The following is a 25,150-nucleotide window of genomic DNA, read 5'->3' as shown; positions in this document are numbered from 1 at the left end:
TGTCCTCATTTATCTAATGTTTTTGCACCATATGGCACAAGACACTTGGCATGGGTAGCTATTTATATTTTTTATGGATTTTGTGTTTTATTTGCATAGGAGCCACAAACATAGTCACTTACAGTGTACCACTGTGTTTAGTACTTTTGTCGCAAGGGAATTGGTATAAAGTAGGGATGAGCGGGTTCGGATTTCTGAAATCTGAACCCCCCCGAGCCCCCCCGATCCGAGTCATATCCGAGTCAGGCTCGACTTTTCCCGCCTGACTCGGATCTGAAATCGAGGCAAAATGTCATCATCCCGCCTTCCGAATCTCGCGGGTTTTGGACTCTATAAAAGGTCCCCGCGTCGGCGCCATTTCTCACTCTGGCCGTCTACAGTGAAGAGGGAGGGTGGGAGCTAGGGCTGGCTGGGCTGTGTTGTGCTGCTGTTGTCCATAGGGGCTGTGACCACTCAGTCCATAGGGGCTGACTGGGCTGTGTTGTGCTGCTGTTGTCCATAGAGGCTGGCTGGGCTGTGTTGCGCTGCTGTCATAGGGGCTGGCTGGGCTGTGTTGTGCAGTCAGTTGTCCATAGGGTAAGTGTCCACTCCAAAGTCTATAGGGGCTGGCTGGACTGTGTTGTGCAGTGACCCATAAAGGCTGTAGTCCTAGAGGGGTGCTGTAGTGTTGTCCATGGGGTGATCTGTGCATCAGGGGTGCTCCTCCAAAGTGCACGCCAAAAAATAATACATTTTTTTTGTCTGTGTTTGTGAATTGTGTGCGCAGTAGCCACACGTGCATCAACAAAGCAGCGCCAAGCATGCGCCTGTGTCATAATTAAAGGGCCGACTGGCTCGTCTGCTAAAGGGTGCTGTAACCCCCAAAGTGCACTCCAAACAAAATTAAAAATAATTTTCTGTGTTTGTGAATTGTGTGCACTGTGGCTGCATGTGCATCAACAAAGGAGCAGCGCCAAGCGTGCGCCTGTGTCCCATAAGTAAAGGGCCGGCTGGCTTGTCTGTTAAAGGGTGCTGTAACCCCCAAAGTGCACTCCAAACAAAATAAAAAAATATTTTCTGTGTTTGTGAATTGTGTGCTCTGTGGCCGCACGTGCATCAACAAAGGAGCAGCGCCAAGCGTGCGCCTGTGTCCCATAAGTAAAGGGCCGGCTGGCTTGTCCATTAAAGGGTGCTGTAACCCCCAAAGTGCACCCCAAACAAAATAAAAAATAATTTTCTGTGTTTGTGAATTGTGTGCACTTTGGCCGCACGTGCATCAACAAAGTAGCGCCAAGCGTGTGCCTGTGTCATAAGTAAAGGGCCAGCTGGCTCGTCTGTTAAAGGGTGGTATAACCCCCAAAGTCCACTCCAAACAAAATAAAAAATGATTTTTCTGTGTTTGTGAATTGTGTGCACTGTGGCTGCACGTTCATCAACAAAGGAGCAGCGCCAAGCGTGCGCCTGTGTCCCATAAGTAAAGGGCCGGCTGGCTCATTTCTTAAAGGGTGGTGTAAGCCCCCAAAGCGCACTCCAACAAAAAAAAACATTTTCTTCTGTGTTCGTGAATTGTGTGCACTGTACGTGCATCCTCAAAGCAGCAGCGCCAAGCATGCGTCTGTCTGTTAAAGGGTGGTGTAACCCCCAAAGTGCACTCCAACAAAAAAAAACATTTTCTTCTGTGTTTGTGAATTGTGTGCACTGTACGTGCATCCTCAGAGCAGCAGCGCAAAGGGTGCATCTGTCTTTTAAAGGGTGATGTAACCCTCAAAGTGCGCTCCACAAAAAATACAAAATTCTTCTTTTTTTCTGTCTTTGTGAATTGTGTGCACTGTAGCTGCACGTGCATCAACAAAGGAGCAGCGCCAAGTGTGCGCCTGTGTCCCATAAGTAAAGAGCCGGCTGGCTCATTTCTTAAAGGGTGGTGTAACCCACAAAGTGCACTAGTCTCCAACAAAAATAAAAAAATATTTTCTGTGTTTGTGTGCGTCTTAGCCGCCAAACTGTCTCCGATAAAAATAAAATAGGGAAAGATTAAGAACCACTTCCTCCTAGTGCAGAAGCTGCTGCCACTAGTCATGTCATAGACGATAACATGCCATCAACGTCATCTGCCAAGGCCGATGCCCAATGTCATAGTAGAGGGCATATACAATCCCAAATGACAAAGTTCACGAAAATGACCTTAAAAAAAAACATTTAAATCATCTGAGGAGAAACGTAAACTTGCCAATATGCCATTTACGACACAGAGTGGCAAGGAACGGCTAAGGTCTTTCCCTATGTTCATGACTAGTGGTTCAGCTTCACATGACGATGGAAGCCCTCATCCCGCTAAAAAAATCAAACGAGTTAAGCTGGCAAAAGCACAGGGAAGAACTGTGCGTTCTAAGAAGATATCACAAATCCCCAAGGAGAGTCCAAGTGTGGTGGCGGTTGCGATGCCTGACCTTCCCAGCACTGGACGGGAAGAGGTGGCTCTTTCCACCATTTGCACACCCTCTGGAAGTGATGAAAGGAGCACCCACAGTCCACTTGCTGATATGCAAATTGAAGATGTCACTGTTGAAGTACAACAGGATGAGGATACTGGTGTAGCTGGCGCTGAGGAGGAAGTTGGCAAGGAGGATTCTGATGGTGATGTGGTTTGTTTAAATCAAGCTCCGGGGGAGACAGTTGTTGTCCGTGGGATGAAAAAGCCCATCACGGTCATGCCTGGGCAGAAGACCAAACATTCCACCTCTTTGGTCTGGCAATATTTCTATCCAAATCCAGACAACAACTGTCTTGCCATATGTACCATATGTAAAGGTGAAATAAGTAGGGGTAGGGACGTTAACCACCTAGGAACATCCTCCCTTATGCGTCACCTGCAGCGCGTTCATAAAAAGTTACTGTCAAGTTCAGAAACTTTGGCTAAGACCGTAAGCAGTCCAGGGACACCCTAAATCCCTTTGTCCTGTTGTATCCAAGCGCCTGCAAACCACACCGTCAACTCCCTCCTTGTCAATTTCCTCCTTAGTCAGGATCGGAAGTAGTCCTGCAGGCTATGTCACTGGCATGACTGACTCTCCTAACCGGGATTCCTCCAGAGGATCCTGCATTGCTACGCCTACTGCTGCCGCTGCTGCTGTTGGGAGTCGTTCATCATCCCAGAGAAGAAGTAGGAACACCACTACTTTTACTAAACAATTGACCCTCCAACAGTCCTTAGCGAGGAGGATGAAGTACGACAGCAGTCATCCTGAAGCAAAACGTATAACTGAGGCCTTGACTGCTATGTTGGTGTTAGACATGCGTCCGGTATCCGCCATTAGTGCAGTGGGAGTTAGACAATTGATGGAGGTAGTGTGTCCCTGGTTCCAAATCCCATCTAGATTCCACTTCACTAGGCAGGCGTGCAGGAGATGCTTTGGGTGGCCCGAAAAATCTCTGGCCACTTTCGCATTCAGCAACTATGTGCCGAAGACTGGAGCACCAGCAAACACTCTTGAACCTGCCCCGCCATCACCTGAAGCAAGAGGTTGTGACGCGGTGGAACTCAACCTTCTATATGCTTCAGAAGATGGAGGAGCAGCAAAAGGCCATTCAAGCCTATACATCCACCTTTGACATAGGCAAAGGAGGGGGTATGCACCTGACTCAAGCGCAGTGGAGAATGATTTCCGTGTTGTGCAAGGTTCTCCAGCCCTTTGAACTTGCCACACGTGAAGTCAGTTCAGACACTGCCAGCTTGAGTCAGGTCATTCCCCTCATCAGGCTTTTGCAGAAGCAGCTGGAGAAAGTGAAGGAGGAGCTAAGACGGAGCGATTCCGCTCGGCATGTGGGACTTGTGGATGAAGCCCTTCATTCGCTTTGCCAGGATTCCAGGGTGGTCAATCTGTTGAAATCAGACCACTACATTTTGCCACTGTGCTCGATCCTAGGTTTAAAGCCAATGTGGTGTCTCTCTTTCCGGCCGACACAAGCCTGCAAAGACCTGCTGGTGAAAACACTGCCAGCTGAAGCGGAATGTGACACATCAATAGCTCCTTCTTCATTTTCTCCCGCAACTGGGGCTGCCAGGAAAAACCTAGGTATTCTAAGCAACCCACTGGTGGTGATGCAGGGCAGGCAGGGCCAAGTTTGGACATCTGGTGTGGACTGAAGGACCTGGCAACAATTTCTGACATGTCTACTGTCACTGCATATGATACTGTCACCATTGACAGAATGGTGGAGGATTACATCAGTGACAGCATCCAAGTAGGCATGTCAGACAGTCCGTACCTGTACTGTCAGGAAAAAGAGGCAATTTGGAGGCCCCTGTACAAACTGGCTCTATTTTACCTGAGTTGGCCCCCCTCCAGTGTGTACTCCGAAAGAGTGTTTAGTGCAGCCGGGAACCTTGTCAGCAAAAGGCGTAGGAGGTTGCTTCCACAAAATGTGGAGAAGATGATGTTCATAAAAATTAATTATCAACTCTTCCAGAGAGACCAGCCTCCAGAACGTACAGAGGGACCTGTGGTGGTGGATTCCAGCGGGGACGAATTAATACTCTGTGAGGATGAGGATGTACACAACACTGAAGAGGGTGAGGAATCGGTGGATGAGGAGGATGAGACCGACATCTTGCCTCCGTAGAGCTAGTTTGTGCAGGGACAACTTGTTTTGTGGGGGCCCAAAAGAACCAATCATTTCAGCCACAGTCGTGTGGCAGACCCTGGCGCTGAAATGATTGGTTTGTTAAAGTGTGCATGTCCTGTTTATACAACATAAGGGTGGGAGGGTCCAAGGACAATTCCATCTTGCACCTCTTTTTTTTCTTTGCGTTATGTACTGTTTGGGGCCTAGTTTTTCAAACTGCCATCCTGTCTGCCACTGCAGTGTCACTCCTAGATGGGCCACGTGTTTGTGCCGCCCACTCGTGTCGCTTAGCATAGTCTTCCAGCTACCTCTGTGCAACCTTTTGGACATAAAAACACTATTGTGAGGTGTGAGGTGTTCAGAATAGACTGGAAATGAGTGGAAATTAAGGTTATTGAGGTTAATAATAGCATAGGAGCAGAAAAACCCACAAATTCTGTGATTTTAGCTGTTTTTATGCTTTTTAAAAAAAAAAATCCAGATCCAAAACACAAAACCCAGAACCCAAAACACGGAAGGGTGGTTTTGGCAAAACCAATCCAGATCCAAAACACGAAGAAAGATCCAGATCCAAAACCAAAACACGAAAAGTGGCCGGTGCACACCCCTAGTATAAAGTCACAGATTAAGCATAGCACTACACAATCTGAAGCATGGTGTGGGCCACTCTTATGGGACCTTTTTTCCCAGATTAGCAACAGACTCACTCACAAAAGTCCATGGAATGCGAGCATCAGTATTCTGTGTACCATTGCATTGTACTTTTGTCGCTTTAGTGATGTGAATAAGATGCATATATAGAGAAAAAGCCTCTGTTAGGACACAGGGCGACAAACTGTGCTATTTGGTGGATTTTAGGATGGGTGAATGTGCACACATCTGTAGCAATGACACTGTGGTCTTTGCTACTGTACTTCAAGATCTTTACTCTCATCTCCTCTGAAGGATTTTGTACATGCCGAGCGAGTTAAATTAATGTTTTTTCCATTCACAAGTTTCACATAAGGATCTAGAGGATCTACTTACTGTCTACTTATGTCACTATAGGTCTTGTTTGCCAGGAACATTTCATATTTCCATTACGAAACAGTCTCCACCTTAATATTAACTTTGCAAACTTAGCTTGCCAAAATAAAGTGATTAAAGAGGTAAGATGTATAAATGATTTGGTGCTTGTCTAACAAGGTACTGTTCAGTAATGTAGCCTGAAAAGTTGACTATATTTCTGCTGATAAAATATGTTTATTATTACTAAACTGTGACATATTGTCTTAAATAGTTTTTCTTGTATGCATACTATCATGGCAGCCAGTGTTTGTATAAAATAGCTGGTTCAATAACTACCAACTTACTACCGACTTCTGAAAGGTAACTTTTCTTTTGCAGTTTTCAGCTACATAGAAAATGGTACAGAAAACGCTAGTGAAGAACAGGAACCGAAGGGCATTGATTCAACGGTACAAATGTTTTATTGGCTTTTTAAACTATAATGCTTGTTGTTTTAACAGTTCCAATAAATATAATAATTATGTTCTGCATTTTATTTTGTGATTTAACATTATGACAATGGAAACATAAGTGCATTGCATACATTTCCTACTCCAGATTGCAGCTAAATTAATTGAGTATTTGATCCTTAGGGGGTATTTCATACAAGTGGATCTAGATAGTGCATATTGTGGTTCATTATCAAAGCAGCAAAAATAACACATTTAATGAAAATGTGGCATAGATTAAAAATCATTGATTTTTGTAATAATTTGTAATGCTTCCAGAAAATGTCCATAAATCAGTATTTAGTTAAAAAAGACTAATTGACAAAAATGCAGTAAATATTAATATGGCTCAAGCATATTAAAGTAGTAGCATTTTATTGTCCACCTACTATATCATATCGTTCATATGTTACATTATCAGCATACAGCAACATGCATAATTTCAAATTAATCACTATTACAGTAGAACGGTACTAGAATATATACTCTTATGTACAGAGCCGTAACTAGACTTTTTGGTGCCCTGTGCCAGAAAGAGCATTGCCCCCCCCCCCCTATTTTTCAAATAGGGACATAAGATGCACACCTGAAAAAGGGCCATGGTCTCATGGGGAAGGGCCAGGGAAGATATAGGGGAGGCCAGGAGATGCTGGGGATTAAATAAGAGGAAGTTACAAGTGAGAATGATAATAAACTGAAAATTGACAGGCCCAAACAGCTCCTCCTGCGCTGTGGTGCACAGGTCGCGTCACCCTAGTTACGGTCCTGCTTATGTACAGTGTATTTATACAGCAAGTTTTACTAAAGTAGACATTGGGCCTGATTCAGACCCACTCGCGAGCGGCTGTCCGCTCGCAAGTGGGTCGATGTTCTGGACTGAGCATGCGCACGACGGAGGGAGCTCCGTCGTGCGCATGCGCCAGACGCGACGAGCGAAGGAAAGTCCTTCGCTCGTTGTGTCCGATCAAAGGGGGCGTGCTGTCAATGTTGATTGATAGCACGCCCCCTTTGGTAGGCGTGCCGGGGGCGTGCCTCCCTGCCGGGGGCGTTCCCGCGGGAACGCCTCCCGTCAAAAGCCGGCCCACTGACATCACTAGTGATGTCAGTGGGAGTGATTTTGGCTCTGATAGAGCCAAAATCACTCCGGAGCTTGCGGTTGAAAACCTCAACCGCAGGCTCCGTCTCGCAATTTCGATGGTCGCGATGGTCTCGACCATCGCGGCCATCAAAATGCACGCTCGTATAGCCTGTGGGTGGTGACCCAGAGCTATACGAGCGTCCAGAAGGACGCTCCATTTTCATGGAGGCCGGCCCTCATTCAGAGCGTGCGCTCTGCTCAGAGCGTACGGCTCTGAATGAGGGCCATTGTCTGCTGTCTGTATCTTATACCAAAATTTGCCATTGGCACAGTAGTTATTGAACAGTGTAAAGGAAATATAGTGCACATGCAGTAGTGTCACAAGGTGGGTGGGGGCCGCACCCGGGTGTCACCTGCTGAGGGGTGACACCAAAGTGCTGACTCCTCCTCAGTGACAGTAGCATTACGTGCAGCACTCGGCTCCTGACACAGTGAGGGAGCCGGCATTGCACACAGACTGGTCCCTGGGGGCAGTCCGCATCTTCGGGACCCCTGAAGTGACTAAAACGGGGGTTTGAGATGAGAGGCCTTGCCCTCTACCCACGAGGCTTCACCACGTGCACTACAACCGTCCCTCACCGGGTGTACCCACTGCTGTTAAATAAAACTTTGATATTTACATTTAAATTAGAATCCATGTTAACCCTTAAGTTTGTGGCAGCCCTGTTCCTACATAATTTATTTCCAGAACACCAGTTACATTTTTTCCCCATTTTATTAATTTCTTCAGCATTCACTAACCCGTATTCCTTTACACTACTCTTCTTCTAAAGAATAACTGTTCCAGAGCAACAGTATTTTAGGTATCTAAAGGAAAGAAGTATCTTTTGTGTATGTACAGACATCAAGTATTAATGAATTGAAAACGTCAATGTTCGTGGTCCGATATATGGCCATATTTGGCTCAAAACCACCAGTCCAATGTATCTGTTGCGCCAATATTTTTGCCAAGATTTTGCCATTGATATTATTTCCCAGGGGAGGCTGTGTGGGGTGCCATTGAACCTCCAGAGAAATTGTGATTCTGTCTTCATTCAAACTCAGGGCCTGATTCAGACCAGGACGCTAAGTCACGGATGCACGCTATGGCCGATAATCGCCCATTTGCACATGCATTTGCGTCAATATGCACATGCGCGAGTCACTCACTGCGCTCGGGAATTGTGCGCTCGTAGTACACAGACTGAACGCTAATTTGAGTGACAGAATGTGCTGTTTGCGGGCGGTAACAGGGGAACGTGCTTGTGAACGGGGGAGTGGAAATGCGAATGCAGTCGTGTCTGGGCGTCTAAATGTCGTTTTACGGGTGTGCATAATTAGCAAAGAAGCGTCATTGTACACGTCACTTGGTTGTATTTTAGACAGCATTGATCGCAGTGCTTGAGATGGGGTAGGGTCTAGCTGTAGCTGCAAGCACTGCGTGCATCTCCGATGTAACCGATTAATCACACAGTTCCTGGAGATGAAGTGTGCTAAGAAAGGTGGGCGGCTTTATACTTGCGTTCGTTTGCTCTGTCGTTGCACTCTAAGGCATAGAGGGCGTCCTTCCACCAGACAGTGATCTCGCGGCATTTGCATACCCGACCCCTTTTGGCTGCGTGAGAGCGCAGCTTAGCGCCCCGTTCTGAATTGACCCCTCAGTTCCCTCTCTCACATCACATCCTTCACTTCCACATACATGAAACCCATAATTCTGCGAGTGCAGAGGAACTGGGGACATGTGTCATTTTCCTGCGTTCTTTGAAAAAAGTCATAAGTTTCCTGTGCCCATGCGTGACGCATCAATATATTTTAGTAATTCTCCAACTTTGATCAGCTGCCATTGATGTGTTGAGGCTGATCATCATGCAGAGTTTCTTTTGATTTTCTATCTTTTTTGTTTGCCTAAGTCCTTCAGTTTATATTTTAAAACCCAGTACCAACTCATTTGTGTCACAGGACAGAAAACATTTCTGTAAGTGAAGGCAAAGAGACAAAAAAAAAGATACAAGGGAATCACCGTAAACAAGCAGCTTGTAAAAAATCCTACCACAGTATTTGAAGCATAACTTCAACAGTACTCTTTCTCTAAAAAATATGTTACATGTTATTGATTTAAATGAGCTTTTTAAAAAGAATGCATATCATGGACAAACAAGGGTACACAGATCTGAGGGGATATGAGTGCAGGGGAAGCCATGTCCTTTTCAATAAGTTATGATGCAAAGAGCATCTTCTATTGAGAGTCATGATAGGTCATAACTAGGGATGAGCGGGTTCGGTTCCCTGAGAACCGAACCCACCCGAACTTCGGGGATCCGGGGCGATCCGAGCCCAAGCTCGGATCTCCCTGTCTGCCCCGGATCCCTCTCCCGAGGCAAAACCTCGAGATCTGCTGTCGGATCTCGAGGTTTTGCCTCGAGCGGCCATTTAAAAAAAAATGCCTTTGCCTTTAATGGGCAAAGTGCTGATTGGCTGACAGAGCCGTCTGTCACGGCTCTCAGCCAATCAGCATTATGGTGCTCATTTGCATGTAGCACGGACTCGTGAGATCCGTGCTACATGCATCTGTGTGATTGACAGTGACACAGAGCACAGATGGGTCAGTGAGACCCGTCTGTGCTGCTGTGTATTTCAATGACACAGATGCACGCACGGACCAGGAGATCCGTGCTACTTGCATCTGTGTCATTGACACAGAGCACTAACGGGTCCGTGAGACCCGTCTGTGCTGCTGTGGTAAATAAAAAAAAAAAAACCTGTGTAAAAAGAGAAAAAAATGGCGTGCCCCCCCCCCAAAAAAAGAGCAACCAGCCCCGGGCATTAGTGACCCAGTGCTGGGTGTGCTTAAATACAGGGGACAAACGACATAGGGGTCCCCTGTACTTAAACACAACCAGCACCGGGCTAGTCAGAACCAGAGCTGGTTGCCAAAATACGGGGGACAAACGACGTAGGGGTCCCCCGTATTCTGCGCAACCAGCTCTGGGCTCTGATCCGGTCCTGGTTCTGGAAATACAGGGGAAAAAAATGAGTAGGGTTCCCCTGTATGTTCCAGAACCAGCACTGGACTTTTTCTAGCGGGGGGCTGATGCCACAGCCAGGGGAGCCCTTTCACCGGGCCCCCCAGCCGCAGCATCAGCCCTGACCGCTAGTCAGCCCAGGCCGGGGATCCCTGGAGAGCTGGGGACCCCCCCAATAAAGGGGTCACCCTCTCCAGGGCACCCCAGGCCCAGGCTGATAGCCCGGGGCTATCCCCGCCACCCCTGGTGGCGGTGGGTGGCGGGTTGATTGTGTGGTGTGGTGTAAATAAAGAATATCAAACATTGTCTTTACAAGTAGAACTGCAAGTCCCAGCAAGCCTGCCCCGCATGCTGGTACTTGGAGAACCACAAGTACCAGCATGCAGGGCATTAAGGGCCCACTAGTACCTGTAGTTCACCTGTAAAAAAATGTTTAAAAAAAACACAGGACACACACACCGTGACAGTATAAGTTTATTAAACATACATACACACACACACACACACACACACACATGTACACATACTCACCTATGTAACCCTGTAGCATCGGTCCACTTGTCCGGTAAAGTATCCATAGGGGACCTGTGAAAAAAAACATACTCACCATCTCCTATGCGAGGTTCTGTCCTCTTCGTTCCAAAGTAGGCATCCCCGGACTTGGCAAAAAAAAACAAACGAAAACGCGATCCACGAACTTAGTACCGTTCTATAGAACGGTACTTCCCGAATGAGAGCTTAGCGGCGGGGTATCACCATGGAAACCCCGCTGCTAAGCGTTCATTGGCTGAGAGAGGCCATCTCCCGTCTCTCTCAGCCAATGAACGGCTCCCTCCATTGTAGTCAATGCTGGGAGCCGCAAGGTTATTAAAGTTTACCCTGCGGTTCCCACCATTGACTACAATGGAGGGAGCCGTTCATTGGCTGAGAGACGGGAGATGACCTCTCTCAGCCAATGAACGCTTAGCAGCGGGGTTTCCATGGTGATACCCCGCCGCTAAGCTCTCATTCGGGAAGTACCGTTCTATAGAACGGTACTAAGTTCGTGGATCGCGTTTTCGTTTTTTTTTTTTGCCAAGTCCGGGGATGCCTACTTTGGAACGAAGAGGACAGAACCTCGCATAGGAGATGGTGAGTATGTTTTTTTTCACAGGTCCCCTAGGGATACTTTACCGGACAAGTGGACCGATGCTACAGGTTACATAGGTGAGTATGTGTACATGTGTGTGTGTGTATGTATGTTTAATAAACTTATACTGTCACGGTGTGTGTGTCCTGTGTTTTTTTAAACATTTTTTTTACAGGTGAACTACAGGTACTAGTGGGCCCTTAATGCCCTGCATGCTGGTACTTGTGGTTCTCCAAGTACCAGCATGCGGGGCAGGCTAGCTGGGACTTGCAGTTCTACTTGTAAAGACAATGTTTGATATTCTTTATTTACACCACACCACACAATCAACCCACCACCCACCGCCACCAGGGGTGGCGGGGATAGCCCCGGGCTATCAGCCTGGGCCTGGGGTGCCCTGGAGAGGGTGACCCCTTTATTGGGGGGGTCCCCAGCTCTCCAGGGATCCCCGGCCTGGGCTGACTAGCGGTCAGGGTTGATGCTGCGGCTGGGGGGCCCGGTGAAAGGGCTCCCCTGGCTGTGGCATCAGCCCCCCGCTAGAAAAAGTCCAGTGCTGGTTCTGGAACATACAGGGGAACCCTACTCATTTTTTGTCCCCTATATTTCCAGAACCAGGACCGGATCAGAGCCCAGAGCTGGTTGCGCAGAATACAGGGGACCCCTACGTCGTTTGTCCCCCGTATTTTGGCAACCAGCGCTGGTTCTGACTAGCCCGGTGCTGGTTGTGCTTAAGTACAGGGGACCCCTACGTCATTTGTCCCCTGTATTTAAGCACACCCAGCACTGGGTTACTAATGCCCGGGGCTGGTTGCTCTTTTTTGGGGGGGTGCACGCCATTTTTTTCTTTTTTTACACAGGTTTTTTTTTTTTTTTTTACCACAGCAGCACAGACGGGTCTCACGGACCTGTCATTGCTCTGTGCCAATCACACAGATGCATGTAGCACGGATCTCCCGGGTTCGTGCTACATGCAAATGGGCACCATAACGCTGATTGGCTTCCTGTCTGCCACTGCAGTGCCACTCCTAGATGGGCCACGTGTTTGTGCCGCCCCCTTGTGTCGCTTAGCATAGTCATCCAGCTTCCTCGGTACAACCTTTTGGCCTAAAAACAATATTGTGAGGTGTGAGGTGTTCAGAATAGAGTGGAAATGAGTGGAAATTAATGTTATTGGGGTTATTAATAGCGTAGGAACAAAAAAAGGCCCATTTATGTGATTTTAGCGTTTTTTTTTTATTTTTTAAGAAAAAATCCAGATCCAAAACACAAAACCCAGAACCCAAAACACGGAAGGGTGGTTTTGGCAAAACCAATCCAGATCCAAAACACGAAGAAAGATCCAGATCCAAAACCAAAACACAAAACACGAAAAGTGTCCGGTGCACACCCCTAGTCATAACCATGATCCCACTAGTGATCACACCTACAGTACACCTGTTACCGGGGCCTACATGAACTTTTGACTGCCCTGACTATATATAATTACTTTTTATACTTATCAGGTATCTGTCTATAGGAGAGAAAGGAACAAGAGGGCAGAGAGAGGACGGGATACATCAAGCATAAAAATGCGGACCCTCGCCACAGCAGTCTCCATATGGGTCTATGTGGTTGCGATCTTACCACATGCATTAAGCTCCTTAAAGCGTCACTTTCCGGAGTTCATGTCTGAAAGGCAATTCCATTTAGAGATGGCATTGCTACTGTAACAGAAGCCAATGGCTTTCCTTACACAAAAAAAAACATCGGAGAGGGATGAGTGAGAGCCACGCATGCGCATTTGGACTAGTAAGTTATAAACCCCGAAGACTTCATATCCGGGAAGAGATGTCAGAGCAGGTAAGTACACCTGTATATCGGCAATACAAAATGCTGGTATGCAGCGAAATAGGGGTGGATATAAATCCCACCCAAAGAGAGTAGAATGGGAGGGAAAAGGAGGGGACACTAGCGACCACTTATCTATAGAGGGACCACTCATCTCTAGGGGGATGGGTATGGATGCCGGTACTTGTCGGTCAGTATTCTAACCCTTCCCCTCTCCCTACCCTAACCCTACCTCCCCAGTGCCTGACCCTAACCCACCTCCTAGTGCCTAAACCTAACCTCCCCCTCCCAGCACCCTAAACCTAACCCATCCCCCTTAGTGCCTAAACCTCCCCTAGTGCCTAACCCCTAACGATAACGATAACCCCACTACTTACCTTCGGGAATCCTGCGGTCAGGATGCCGACGCTGGGATTTTGACGAGTGTCGGGATTCCAGTGCAAGCATTCTGAGCACCGGAATCTGAGCACCGGGGATATTGACAGAACCCCATCTCTAGCATCTGTGTGTGTCACGTGAATAGACCACAATGAGCTCACAGTACACTCACAGTACACTCTGCTCCTACTTCAAAGAACTTTTTTTTGCTCTATAGACAAACCATCATCCAAATAAATGGTAAATGTAAAAATATCCAGTATTGGGGCATTCTCACCAATGAGTGCTTCAGTTTTCTAGGCAAAGAAGTATGAACATGCATGTAACAAAAACCCCTCACTCAAAATGGCACAGGTTCTACTGTGTCATTAGGGATATATTATAACTACAGAAAACAACAGCAAAGTGAAATAAACATATATGTACTATAACTAAAAAAAACATTCTGTAGGCTGTTCCATGTGCATTTTGCTAATAACTGTATTAAATATGGTGCACTAATGTTAAATGCTACCCCATGCAATTCTATTTTATCAGGAATTCATACAGCACTTAACTTTGTGTAATTATATGACAAGGAGTTTGTCTGGAGGCTATGCTCACATCGGGCATAGCTAACCTATTCTAGTAAGCAGTGTCAGGAAGGCTAAATCTGATATTTAAGTTGACATGTATGTCACATCAGAGTATTGTCATCTACAATGCAATCACTCTTACAGAGGGAAATCAAAGACATGAAAAAACATCATTTGTAATTAACCCATGGAGAATATTGATCTGTTTGGACATGACATTTATAAATTCGGACACATTTGTTCAGATTCAGTTCAAAACTTGGTGTCATGTATTAATTTTATTGAATGTGTCATTTATTTGTTTGATTTTGTAAAGGAAACTCTAATGCAACTACAAATTCAACAATAGTTTTCATTGATTTGATGACATTTTAAATATTATCATGTATTTTTCTAAAGTTTTTTTTTTTCAAAATCTTAGTATACATGGATATATTGCTAGTGAAGTGATCTCAACTTCAACCCATCATGTTTTGAGGATTTCTATCTATGGAAGCAGGTAGGATAGTTACTGACCCAGCAAAATATATTAACCGACTTGTGCAAGATTAAAGAATTCCACAAAACATGACCTGTTAATGGTACTTGAGGGCTGGAGTTGAAAACCACTGAGCTAGTGGATATGCTTATATAGTTGTATTGAGCTAATTAAAAAAGGAAACAGCGCTGAATGTAAGCTGTGTTCTTAACAACTTAGAACAACGCAGTTGTGTCAGACCATTTAAATACTGTTTTCTGATAGTCCTGCTATGTCTCCGACAGCTTATCGTTTTTATGACAGCTGGTCGTTTTCGACATCAATCATCGTCTTAACATGCCAGTCAATCTGCTGATAACGACAGATTGGGCATGTTTGGGGATGAGGTAGGGTGCCTGCACTGAACAACATATCATTCAGTGTAGGCACTACAGAGGATGAGGAACGTCTGTACGATTACAATGTTGTAATCGTACTGTTGTTCCAAGATCTGCAAGTGGATACGCACCTTTACTCAGAAGGCTGATGGCCGCCTGATCTGCTTTCAGTGTTTCCGATTTTGTGCATGATCAGCAGATGTGAGATGCTGTCAGTGGGCATCTCTAAGCTCTGGGCGGTGAGTGAGTCATTAGCATATTTTGGCAATTTCGAGTCCGTGACAGATCACAGCTACGATGTCATTAGCGTCCACATCTGAATCAGACCCTATGATATTAAAAAAAGGGCTCGGAAAATTTAGGGAAAGAAAGTGGTTCAATTGAATTTCCAATGATAATGCAGCATTTCATTGAGCTCACCAATATTTCAGGAAAAGATCTCCCACAGTAGCTTTCCTGGAGGCTCTGTAGTGATCCTGACAGTCAAGCAGACTTGCTAAGGTCGTGTAGTGTCCTGTCTCAGGAAGAAGCTTCTTTCAACCTTCATGAAAAAAATGTCCAAAACAGGCATTGCACAAATAATGTACAGAACTAATGGAGTGTAGATGCCACAATAGGTGAGATTGGGATCTTTATGGGCCTGCTTCGGAGGTGCATGCAATTCGAACCCAATGCTGATGCTCATGTAGATGAGTGATTATTTGCAACTGCACATGTGTTCTGAAAACCCTTACGAAGCATGAGTTACACACAAAGAAGCTGTTGTGTTTGGGGCAGGGTATCAGAAATGGGGCAGCAAAGTGATGGGCGTTTCTGGGTGGTGACTGGGAGATGTCCAGCAGTGAACGCAAAGTCTGTCTCATGGGCATGTGATAGGAGTGTCGTGTACGAGTCAGTGAATGCAGCTGCAGACTCAGATGCACAGACGGAAACACAGAGGCCATGATCAGATGGAGAAAATGCTCCTGTCATAGGCTGGTGAAAGTGTTGGTGGTGTACAGATGGTGGCGTGAGAAGACTTACTGGCGGTGCTACAGATGCTAAATGTGGGCATCTCAGTGCTTGCTCATTCAGTCGCAGGCTACTACACCATGGGACGGCTGAAAGAATAATTTGCATAATGTCGCTGCCACAACTATAGCAACAAAAGCATCAGCATCCACCTCTGAATCAGCCCCTAAGTGCCCTCCTCCATACCCAGGCTCTACTAGCATTTCTCTAGGGCAGGGTCATATTGTTTTGTAATCACATGATCACCAGGCAGTAACCACTAAGCTACAGATATATAAAAAATATATGCAAAACAATGGTGCTGCACTTGGAGCAGCAAAGGTAATGAAATAATAAGTCACCAAACTTACAACAAATTATTGAAACAAAGATACACACAACCTGTCTTGCGCTCCAAACGTGTTCAACTTCGGTCATATACAGCGATTTATCTCCAATGTTGAGACTGTTTCTCATATGTAAATGGAAAACAAAAAATGCCACAATAGTGTAATACAGTAAATGGTACAAAAGTTCAGTTCTTATAGACGTGCTGGAAGTGGGAATGGGTGCATGGAAGATCCTCTCCCCAAGCGTGACACTTCTGAAAGGCTTCAAAGCAGATCCTCAAATCGCACTCAAAACACCAGATTCAGTGGAGAATTAATACATGATAAATTCGTACATGAATGCTTACTTCAAATAAGCTGGTATCAAAAACATAACGGTTTCTTTAAACTTCATATAGCCACCAATATAAGGAAAAGAATCACTTCCAAAAGTATCTCAAAGAAATCACACATTTGTTCAGTGCATGGCCAGTACGCATATATTACACTGCATTTACCCGGGTACCATCTTCAGTGTACCTCCATCTATATGGTACGGCTGTCCACAAACCTATGTTTTTATCCATTTATTCATTTATATGTTCTAAATAAATCCACTCTCAGTTTACACTACAAAGTGCATTTTCTCTGATTTCTTTGAGATACTTCTGGAAGTGATTCTTTTCCTTATATTGGTGGATATATGAAGTTTAAAGAAACCGTTATGTTTTTGATACCAGCTTATTTGAAGTAAGCATTCATGTACGAATTTATCATGTATTAATTCTCCACTGAATCTGGTGTTTTGAGTGGGATTTGAGGATCTGCTTTGAAGCCTTTCAGAAGTGTCACGCTTGGGGAGAGGATCTTCCATGCACCCATTCCCACTTCCAGCACTTCTATAAGAACTGAACTTTTGTACCATTTACAGTATTACACTATTGTGGCATTTTTGGTTTTCCATTTACATATGAGAAACGGTCTCAACATTGGAGATAAATCGCTGTATATAACCGAAGTTGAACACGTTTGGAGCGCAAGACAGGTTGTGTGTATCTTTGTTCCAGTAACCAGTAAGCCGCCACATACTTTGCAAGAAGGGACTCGCCTCTTTCAAGTGACGTCCCCCAGTGTTTATGCAAAGCAGGATGTGGGAGATATGCTCCCATTCCTGTATTCATAATTATTTCTGTAATGTAGGGGTTTATTGTCTGATGATCACACTGAGGACATGATTTAGTAGCGATATTCTTGTTATCACTCGTTACTAATCTTAAATGGTGCTCCAACCAATCAGCTCCTAACTGTCATTTTTAAGCCTGTAAGATGACAGTTAGGAGCTGATTGGTTGGAGCACCATTTAAGATTAGTAATGAGTGATAACGGGATGTAGTTATGAGACCGGCGGCCGCATGCTGCTGGTCTCAATTCCGACATACAAATCCCGACAAAGGACTAATAGTGGGTACACACTGGGCGTTTAAAGTGGATAACTGAACGATAATGATATCATTATCGTTCAGTCATCCACTTTATCGTCCATTTTTATCACAAAAACGATGAATGATAACGACGACGCACGTTCCCGTGGGTCGTTTGTCATCATCGCTCATCGGGTTGAAATGCAGGCCAACCTGACGATGTCGTCAGGTTGCTGCATGTTGGGGAATGGGGGAAGAGAGCCCAGCTCTGAACGATATCGTTAATGATATCGTTCAGCGGGTGTGCTCAATGTCATGAACGACATTGAGCACACCATGCCGGGGACACACAAGACAATATCGCTCAGGGAGCATATTGTCTAGTGTGTATGCACCATTAGGCGTTGAAATACAGGGGTGGTGACGGGGGTGGTTGGCGAAACGCAGGCATGACAGTGCGTTTGAACGCCATCACAGAGGCGTGCATAAATTAGCCATTGTGATGCCATACGCAGTTTGGGCTTTCACAGCGTGCGATGAGGTTAGCAATTCCTGAGTAAGGTCAAACCTTGTGTAAGCGTGCATGAGGCTCCGATTGTGCTCAATGTTACCGATGATTTCCCAGACTTGCTAAGTATTACAGATGTGTGTAAGGTAAAGTGGGCGTCCTTATGTTTGACTGTGATGGCATTGCAATTGCAATCATTAACATATTTTTGCAGTGAGACTGCGTGCGTAATCCCAGCAGCGATCGCAATAGCAATACATAAGGAATCTGACCCTAGGTACTTAGGTTTATTTTTTTGTTGCAAAGGAAATATTCTAAAGTTGCAGATAAAGCATAACAATGCATGATGCAGATCACTTTATTGGATCAGTCTTTTGCCATTTTAGACAGACCACATACTTTTTCTCAATTTTGCTACTTTTTCCTCGATTTTACATCAGTTTGCTTATACTGTATGTATTTTTGTAACAAAGGAATTGTTATAAAGTCATAGATTATGCATGGCGTGGTTGCTCTTATCAATTCTGTCTTTTGCCTTTTTCCCTAGGTTATGTACTTTTTCCTCAATTTTGCTACTTTTTCTTAAATTTTACATCTTAGTTGGCTTATACTGTACTAGGTACTTAGGATTAGTGTCTTAGCGTAGTTAAGTTGCAAAGTCTGTGGCACGCTAAATGGGACTATTTGGCACGGTTTCAGGTTAGATGTACAGTATACTGTAGAAACAGAAACTTACTTAAAATTACCTTCAGGTTGTGTGTATAAGGTGTATATGAAACATAAATTAATTTTGTGTATGTACACAAATTTTGTTTGAGCCACAAAATTATTGAAAATATTGTATAAAATTACCTGCAGGATGTGTGTATAAGGTGTATATGAAACATAAATGCGTTCTGTGTTTAGATTTGGGTCCCTTTCCCAATATATTTCATAATGGTATGCAAATATTCCAAAATGCGAAATATTCCGATATCCAAAATACCCTTGGTATAATAAAAATAATACTTTGAGAATTTGTAGAAACATTGACATGCATGCATTCCTATGTATGCTTTTATTAAATACACACAATGAAAATACAATATATTATTTTCCTATGTTTTAGCAATGCTAACCTTTTGGCACATGTTTCTTTATGAAAACAAATCAATACTGTCATAACCATTTTGAAAATTTTTTAATACTTATAAGTATGTTCAATTATTGCATGATGTACATGTTTTATTTTATTTTTCTGCAGGTAACTCTATTTAAGGATACAGTAGACAATTTTGTTGCCTTGTACAAATTTGTACCACAAGAACATGAAGACTTAGCAATGAGGTAACACAGTTTCCCTAAAATGTCACTTCAAACGATCCATTGAGCTGTACAGTACATGTCTGGCAATTTTCTTTGTATAACAGTATTTGTCAGTTACTATTTATGTTGCCACCAGTGGCTTTGAATATGCAGTAAGATGCAAGAAGGATACAAAGGTACTTAAAACTGTATCTACTGTTATATACATGATAATGTTTCCCCACTGCAAACTATATTGATATTTGAAGCCACTGAGAGTACTACTACATATAAAAGTACAGATACAGTAGCAAGTGCAATTATATAGGTCACAGAACTATAGTTCCCTTTTAATATCCATAATAATGTACAGTACAGTGTGCATTATGCCTTAACTAAACAGTTTTTTTCTAATGAACCCTGAAGTGATGACATCATAACTCACTGATAAAAAGTAAATTTTAAATAATTCAGCAAATATAGAAATATTATGGCCGTGGCCATATCTGGAAAGCTTGGCCACGCCCTCTCCAGAAAAAAATAATGGAAAATGCTATGTGAGGCACCCACACCAGCTGGCTTGGGCCCTCGCCAGGCCCCTGCAACAGGCGGAACAGAGTCTGCATTCCAGCAGAGTCGTCACACCGTATGGTGACACCTGGTGCGGCACCTCAAAACCCCTTATGAAAGGGGACGTGACCACAAGACCACTCCCCCTGATTTGACCCATTTCAAGGGCTTCCCCTGATCCCTAAGAAAGCCGCAGGTGAAACACGCATTGGACGTTTCCCAGGGATTTCTGTGCGCACAGGGTTCTTCCGCACCACGGCCCATAGTCCCACTGGATGACCCTCACTATCAGACTGGGGTCTTGCTCTGAAAGTAAAAACAACCTTCCTTCTCTGTGACACCTTCTCTGGACTCTCATCCCCTGTCTAATACATTGTATGACAGGGGAAAGCAGATCCATGAGTGGGATAAGCACACAGACCATGTCATTCTGCCTTCATTTTTATCTTTAGGAAGGTTATAATTTATATATCATATCATTATTATTTTTTTTTTTTTTCTCTCTAATATCCCCAGCAAACTGACACTAATTTCAGTCAATTACCTTTCATGGTTTAAGAATTTTTTGGCCTATTTGCAGGACCGTGGTATACTTTTTAATTGTATCACTTTTTCACATTCATTTAACCTTTTCACTGCCACAAATATTTCATCTTATTATATTATTAGATACACTCCACCTCTATCTATCACTAGTTTTTCCTTTTTCTTTGTTAGAAGCATTTTTACACAACTTTTTCTTAATATAACATTTGTATCAATATGGTATTAACTGTTATGCATATCTATTTATTCTAAATGGTCCTATAAGACTTTGGCCAAACTATTGATGATTTTTTTTTGTATTGTTTCATTGGAAGTTAAGGTACGCATTTTTAATGAGATTGGGATGTGATAATTATGCCCCAAGTCCCAATGTGGTAATGAAAATAACTGCTTGGATCTACCATTGTATAGGTAACAGTGCAGAGCTTTTGAAAAAGCCCTGTCTTGGCTAATGAGTCGAAGCAAAGTGATAGCTATCATTATCATTTTGCATCTGGGTTCAAACCTGGTGCGCTTACTGTGGGGCCAACATAAGGATTAGCTTGTTGTGTATTTTTACATGAGGCCCTTCAATGTGGATCCCTCATGGATCCCTAACAGTGCAGAAAAGGAAGCACGTGGGGAGGGACCCCAATAGTTTGGGTTAGGGCAGAAGGGAGCTTGGGGGTAGCTTATAAAAATGTCCACTATAAAGGAAGTATTTGTTTATAACTGCTTTGCTGGATTATATAATTAGGCTTTCATAATGAAATCTGCACTTACAAATGATAATGCATTTTTGTACATGCTTGCATGAAATGCATTAAAGCCAACCCATAGAATTTTGAAACTACACAATCTACCAAATTAAATGAGGGGACATCTGTGTTTATACAGTAGATGGTGGGATTTGGAAGATTTGGGGGAGATCTCTTGACTTCTTATTGTTTTCTGTAGTATATGGTGCTGTTGTCGTGATAATCGGACAATAATAATGCCCCTCCATGAAATAGTGGGTACGCTGCTGAAGTGGTATTTTCAGGCACAAGAGATGCCATGCGGTCAAAACTGAAAGACTACAATTTGCTGGGGATATATATCGCAGGGACAGTTGTTACCGTAACTGCTGTCCCTGTGAGTTCCCCTTTGTACATAGCAGGGATATTTTCATAAAAAATTTAAATATTTCCTGCGAAAAGCTAGAGGATATAAAAGGCACACATGAACCCATAAGTGCCTTTTATTTTCTCTACCTTCCTATCTTTGCTGTTATTTACCTGTTGTTGGTATACTTACACCTCATTTTAGTTGTTTAGGGTTATATTTTTATTATTTGTACTTTATGGCTTCGCTAATGTATCCTTATATGGATGCTATAAACTGCCTGTTGCCAAATTGTTCTGATGTTAGAGTCACCATTTACCGCAATTCCTGCTTTGATTATGTTGTATCTCTTCCTCCCTTATGTTTTTTTTACATATTGCTAAATTCTACATAAATAATGTAGTAGAAAAAATATATATTAATAATAAAATATTTCTAGTTCCAGAGACTTTCCTATATCTAGTTTCATCAGCACATGATGTGAATTGTGCATGCAGCATATAAATACTTAATACATTATACTGTAATACTCCAAGTGTAAACCAATCTTATAAAGCAATCATTAATTTCAATTATTACATTCTTAGAAATCAGTTACAATTTTTACACATAATTTCTTTGCATAATAACAACTGATTTACAACACTTTTTTGCCTTTTTTTTTGCAGACCAGGTGATAGGATAACTATACTGGATGATTCTAATGAAGACTGGTGGAAGGTACAGTACATTTTATATTTGCTAACCACTGTGACATTGTCATACTTAGAATTGCACTCTACAATTCCATCTATATTTGGTTAAAGAAGGTTTGCTTTAAATAATTGCTGTTTTGAACTTAAACTCTTGTCTGTAACCATTGTATGCTCCCATCAGGTTTATGATGTATAGTTTTTTTCTCCCTTCATTTGCTGATTGTGGGAGAGAAAACAAGCTATTAAAGCGTAAAATACATGCACTTTTAAAGATTTATTTACTGACAAACCACAATTATATACACTAATAAAATAACCACACGTCTATTATTGAATATCTCGTCTAGTTATGCACTGATAATAGGATACAGTATAGCTTGGTAATACATCTTTTGTTCAAGTGTGTTAACTAAGGATGGCCATCAGAATATAATGGTTCCTAACTACCGGTGTTTTTCTTCCCAGTGTCACTGTTTATTCAATCCAATTACTTGATTGCGATGGTTGCAACCATTGCTTGCTCCCATTCTGATAGGTTTAACCGATGTTATCGGAACAATGTCTCAGCTGCAGTGATTCTTTGGCTCATGTGCAAACTAGCTATAATCAATGGCTCAAACCATCAAATAGTTTCCAAACGATGTACCATCGTTTTAAATGAAACACTCACAGATAACCTTCCAATGCTGCACTTCCTAAGTCACTTTTTCTAAAACATATACTTCACATTATAAGAGATACACATGACAAAACAGTTATTTTTTCCACATTGGGATAGAAGCTTGTATATTGAATATATCAGATGTAAAATAGTTTACATGACAATTGTGGTATTTTTTTCATACAGGAATAGAAACTTGTAAATCGAGCACACATGCTTTAACACCACATGATAAATATGAGGAAAATGCACTAATCAAACAACTAATCTAAACTACAGTATTTCCCAGTCATAGGCTTATCTGTAAAGGATACTTACTTGTCCATTGGTGCAGCAGAAAAACGGGGAAAATGGCACAGCCACCATTTTCCCCAAGATCTGCGCATGCACAATAGGTCAATCACTAGGAAATTAGCAGACGTCATGTTCCTGGGGATCAGACAGGGTTGGACTGGCCCCCAGAGGTACAGGGGAAATCCCCAGGGTGCCCCACTGCATGAGGGCCCTACCACTTGCTCTAATGTCAGGTTCCAGACTGTGCACTTAAATTATACATAGTCACTCTATTAGTGTCTCTAATGTCTGTCCAAGCCAGTTGGGGTTGGCCTCATCCTCTGTGACAACTGACCACACCCCAAAGCATGGGCCCCTACTACTGCAATCACCCGATGGGCTCTTCCTCCTCAAGCTCGACACTGTGCATGGAAGCTACACACAGGCCACCTACGCTTTTAATCCACCCCTTTTCCCAGTATTATAAATAGAAAAACAACCAGTGATGTGCGGTGAGGTCAATGGCTGGGGAGGTACACATGGAGATGGGTCTGAGTGCTGGGTTCCTGTCTCACCCCCTGTAACTCTCCCCTCACTACACTTAAGCTTCAGTATCCATTGATTCGCCTACCTGCATCACTGTGTCTTCTCTTGCTTCTGCTGACTGAGCTCTGATCTCTTAACCAGTACCAGATTAAGGTCTACATGGGCCTGGAGCTGACATTTAAGAAGGGCCTATTGTGTGCTGCCGCAGAAGGTGTTACCAGCTCGGCGGGGGTGTGACTAGTAATGTGGGGGCCAACGCTATGGGGGAGATCAGTATGAAATACCGACAGTCGGGATCCTGTCGGTCAGAATTCTGATGCTGGGATCAAGACAGGGTTAACATACCGACACTTGTTTGTCGGTATACTAACCCTCCCCCTCTCCCTACCCTAACCCTCTCTCTTTGGTTCCTAACCCTAACCTCCCCCCCTAGTGCCTGCACCTAACCTCCCCCTACCCGCACCCTAAACCTAAACCTGCACCTAACCTCCCCCTAGTGCCTAACCCTAACCCCCCAATAGTGCCTTACCCTAACCCCTAAACCTAACCCTCCCCACTTAGTGCCTAACCCTAACCCCCCAATAGTGCCTTACCCTAACCCCTAAACCTAACCCTCCCCCCCACCCTGCTACTTACCTTTGGCATCCCAGCGGTCGGGATGCTGGTGCTGGAATGTAAGCGTCGGCATCCCGCTATGGGGTTGTGGTCTGCACAGGTAGTGTGGTCTGTGACATGGGGTATGGATAGCACCATGGAGAGGGCATAGCTACCGCCTACTTTCGACAACATACATCTCCCTCCCCCCTTTGCTTGTATGAAGCATACACCACCTGTTATATTATTGATTACTGAATAGAAAAAAAAAAAGTGTACGTATATATATATATATATATATATACACACACTGCAGCGTATGAGCATGAAAACACTTTAGTGACACTCCCATAATACGCCCATGGGATGGATCATTTGTGCCCGCATTCATAGCCACCTCCCAGGAATGCTCAGAACTTTTCAATGAGATTTCTGATAGCGAGCATCTCAATCACACAGTGCCTTTGTGCGTACACACAATGTATCACATGCACCTTATAAGATTATAGGAATTTTCCTGCACGCCTTATAGCAGAAAATCACTCAACTATGTGAACATCGGCATTGCGTGCGACTCTGAATCAGGCCCATATTATATCCATGTGTATTACACACAATTATCAGCCAATTGTAAACGTACTTGGGATA

At 43.8% G+C, this 25,150-nt stretch overlaps 1 protein-coding gene across 1 annotated transcript in view; it reads left to right on the top strand.

The window, feature by feature from the left end:
- Positions 1-25,150, top strand: part of STAC (SH3 and cysteine rich domain) — a 325,716-nt gene that overhangs the window by 255,697 nt on the left and 44,869 nt on the right. Inside the window, exons 7-9 of the mRNA XM_088464407.1 lie at positions 5,989-6,059; positions 19,494-19,576; positions 22,402-22,453. Coding sequence (XP_088320533.1) covers positions 5,989-6,059; positions 19,494-19,576; positions 22,402-22,453 — 206 coding nt within the window. The remainder of the gene's footprint in view (positions 1-5,988; positions 6,060-19,493; positions 19,577-22,401; positions 22,454-25,150) is intronic.

Source organism: Taudactylus pleione, unplaced genomic scaffold (genome assembly GCF_031769625.1).
Source record: "Taudactylus pleione unplaced genomic scaffold, aTauple2 ptg000054l, whole genome shotgun sequence".
Taxonomy (NCBI): Eukaryota; Metazoa; Chordata; class Amphibia; order Anura; family Myobatrachidae; genus Taudactylus; species Taudactylus pleione.
The sequence above is the reverse complement of the archived record's forward strand: the minus strand, read 5'-3'. Positions and strand labels throughout refer to the sequence as shown.